This window comes from Alexandromys fortis, unplaced genomic scaffold (genome assembly GCF_014885135.2).
Source record: "Alexandromys fortis isolate MF-2015 unplaced genomic scaffold, M_Fortis_MF-2015_v1.1 scaffold_268, whole genome shotgun sequence".
In the NCBI taxonomy this organism is placed as follows: domain Eukaryota; kingdom Metazoa; phylum Chordata; class Mammalia; order Rodentia; family Cricetidae; genus Alexandromys; species Alexandromys fortis.
This window is the reverse complement of record NW_026068141.1, coordinates 178,182-180,816: the sequence shown is the minus strand read 5'-3', so window position 1 is coordinate 180,816 and position 2,635 is coordinate 178,182. Positions and strand designations below refer to the sequence as shown.

The 2,635-nt window shown below is 40.0% G+C and overlaps 1 protein-coding gene across 24 annotated transcripts in view; it reads left to right on the top strand.

Moving 5' to 3' along the window:
• The window catches only part of LOC126491239 (complement C5-like), a 113,279-nt gene that overhangs the window by 48,807 nt on the left and 61,837 nt on the right, over positions 1–2,635 (top strand). For 3 of the 24 annotated variants that reach the window (XM_050126771.1, XM_050126781.1, XM_050126782.1), the window contains exon 2: positions 853–1,045. The exons of the other annotated variants lie outside the window; for them this stretch is intronic. In XM_050126771.1, the coding sequence (XP_049982728.1) occupies positions 853–1,045 (193 nt within the window). The remainder of the gene's footprint in view (positions 1–852; positions 1,046–2,635) is intronic. 24 annotated transcript variants of the gene reach the window in all.

The window sequence follows — 2,635 nt, the reverse complement described above, 5'->3', positions numbered from 1 at the left end:
CCTTCAGTGCCTTCAGCTAATAGCCTTTACGATAACAGCCCACTTGGGTGTGGTCTCTTATACTATAAATGCAGTGGTAAAGCATGCACTTGCTCTCTTGCTTCTGGTACTAACTCTCTTGCTTCCAGCTCTCGCTTCTGCTGCTAGACTCTGTTCCTGTTTCCCACTTGTGCAGAGGACTGTGATCTAGGAGAGTGATCCATGAGTCTTTTCCTAAATAAATAACCCTTTATTATACATAATTCTGAACTAGTGTGGGGGTGATTTTGTATCTTCCACCATCACATGTGTCTACTCTGAGATTACACTGCAAGGCCATACTCACCCCACTACTCTCTGTAGCTTTGGAGCCTGTCCTGGAACTAGCTCTGTAGACCAGGCTGTCCTTGCCTTCTTTAAGAGTCAGTTCTCTCCCTCTACTATGTGGGTTTCTGGGATCAAACTCAGGCCATTGGTCTTGGTGCCTTTATATCTCGATTACTGTTTTTCTAAATGGACACCAACTTCTTAGCTTTTGCTAGGGTTTAATTACAACCTGTTTCATGCTGGAAAAGTTAAGTTTTTCATAATAATAAATTTTGACTTTCAAAATATCATTTTAGTTTGATTTTTTAAAATACTTGGTTTCTCTATGTATCCCTGGCTCTTCTGGAACTAAATCTGTAGATCAGGCTGGTCTCAAACTTAGAGAAACACCTTCCTCTGCCTCCTGGGTATTGGCATTAAAGATATGCACCACTGCTGCCTAACCTAAGATATGTTTTTAAAATTAATATTCAGTGAAAGAAAAAATATCAAAAGTGTAAGAAAACCTGAAAAACGAATAAATCTTTTCTTTTACTGTTTCAACAGCTTCGTCATTTTAGCACCCAAAGTCTTCCAGGCTGGAGCATCTGAAAATGTTGTAATTCAAGCCCATGGCTACACCGAAGCATTTGATGCAACAATCTCTATAAGAAGCTATCCTGATAAAAAAGTGACCTACTCTTCAGGCTGTGTTAATTTATCTCCAGAAAATAAATTCCAAAACTCAACACTATTAACAGTATGTACTTATTCCTTGTTTTCTTAACATGTTTTTTGGTAAAATTTATGCAAAGGTTGAACCTTGGTAAAACTGTAGTCGTTACTGTTGCTCCACAGCTGTGTGGTTGTGAGATGGTAACAGGGGGAGTGATGATTGAAACCCCAAACTCTGTGCAGAAAATTACATTTGATTTTGAGCCAAGTGTGCCATGCCCACATCCTTAAAAATAAACTCTTCTCTGTGACGTGTGTAGATGAATAGGAAATTCATCTGTGCACAGTGACAGAAATCATGCAAGGCTTCTGAGTCTTGCTTCTTTCACTTTCTATGGAGACCTCACACTGCATTCATTTCCTGGCAGTTTTGTCCTTTGTGGATGTGTATTGCATTTGCTGTATCCACTTAGCTGTTGATGAACAAGCAGACTGTCTCCATAGCTTGGGAGTCATGATTAGTGCAATAATGAGAATGGATGTGCAAGCATTTCTTACAACGTTGGCTTTCATCCCTCCTGGTAGATACCCAAGTACTGCAGCTGGGCCAGAGGTAGCTCTATTTTTAGAAACTTCCTCACTGATTTTCCTGGTTCCTGCACAAGTTTTCACTCCTTCTAGCAATGCATAAAGGTTCGCTTTCCCTACATGTTCCCCAGCATTCTTGGTTTCACCTCTAGTTTTCATCTATCTATCTATCTATCTATCTATCTATCTATCTATCTATCTATCATCCACGCATCCATTTACCTATCAATCAATCAGTCATCATCCTCAGCTAGCTTGGCTGAGAGCTTATGAATCTTGTTCCGTCTTTAAGCATAATGTTAATATCATCACATGACTGTGTCTTTGGTGTGATTGGGAATGTGATTTGAGTGCAGGTGCCCATTGAGTTCAGAAGGTCAGATCCCAAGGGTCACAGATGGTTAAAACTGAGAAACATTGCTTGGAATCAATTCATTAGTGTTCTTGAGAATAAAGATCTAATCTCTATTATAAAAGGTTTTCCAATTACTTGGTTTATGAAAATTTAGAATTAATTCCACAAACTATTACTTTCTCTGACCACTCTGTTATGACACGTGGCAGCCATTAACCACATTTACCTTTAAATGCAATCAATTAAATGATGCTGATATAATACTTCAGCTCCTCACTGGCACTAGCCTGTGCTAGAGTCACCACGTGTGGGACAGCATAGTTACAGGACATGTCCTTCTCCACAGGAAATACCACTGAGTCATGCTTTCATGGTCAGCTCAGGAGCTGAGGAGCATGGAGGAATATTTTGTCATAATCATGTCTTTGAGTCAATGATCAAATCAATTTAAACTATGTTTTATACTATTGATGAATGCTCTTTGTAGCTATTAATTTTTTTTGTAGTCAATGAATCCCAACTGTAGTTTCCTCTCTCTATTCTCCTCCAACCTCTCCTCAACAACCTTCCCTTTCCCCCAAATCCACCCTCCTCCATTTCTCTTCAGAAAAGAGCAGGAGGACAAGGGAGATCCACTGAACATTGCAGAGCAAGATTGGATAAGACTAGGGACAAGCTCTCATACTAAGGCTGGGCAAGGCCACCCACTAGGAGGAAAAGGGTCCCAAGAGC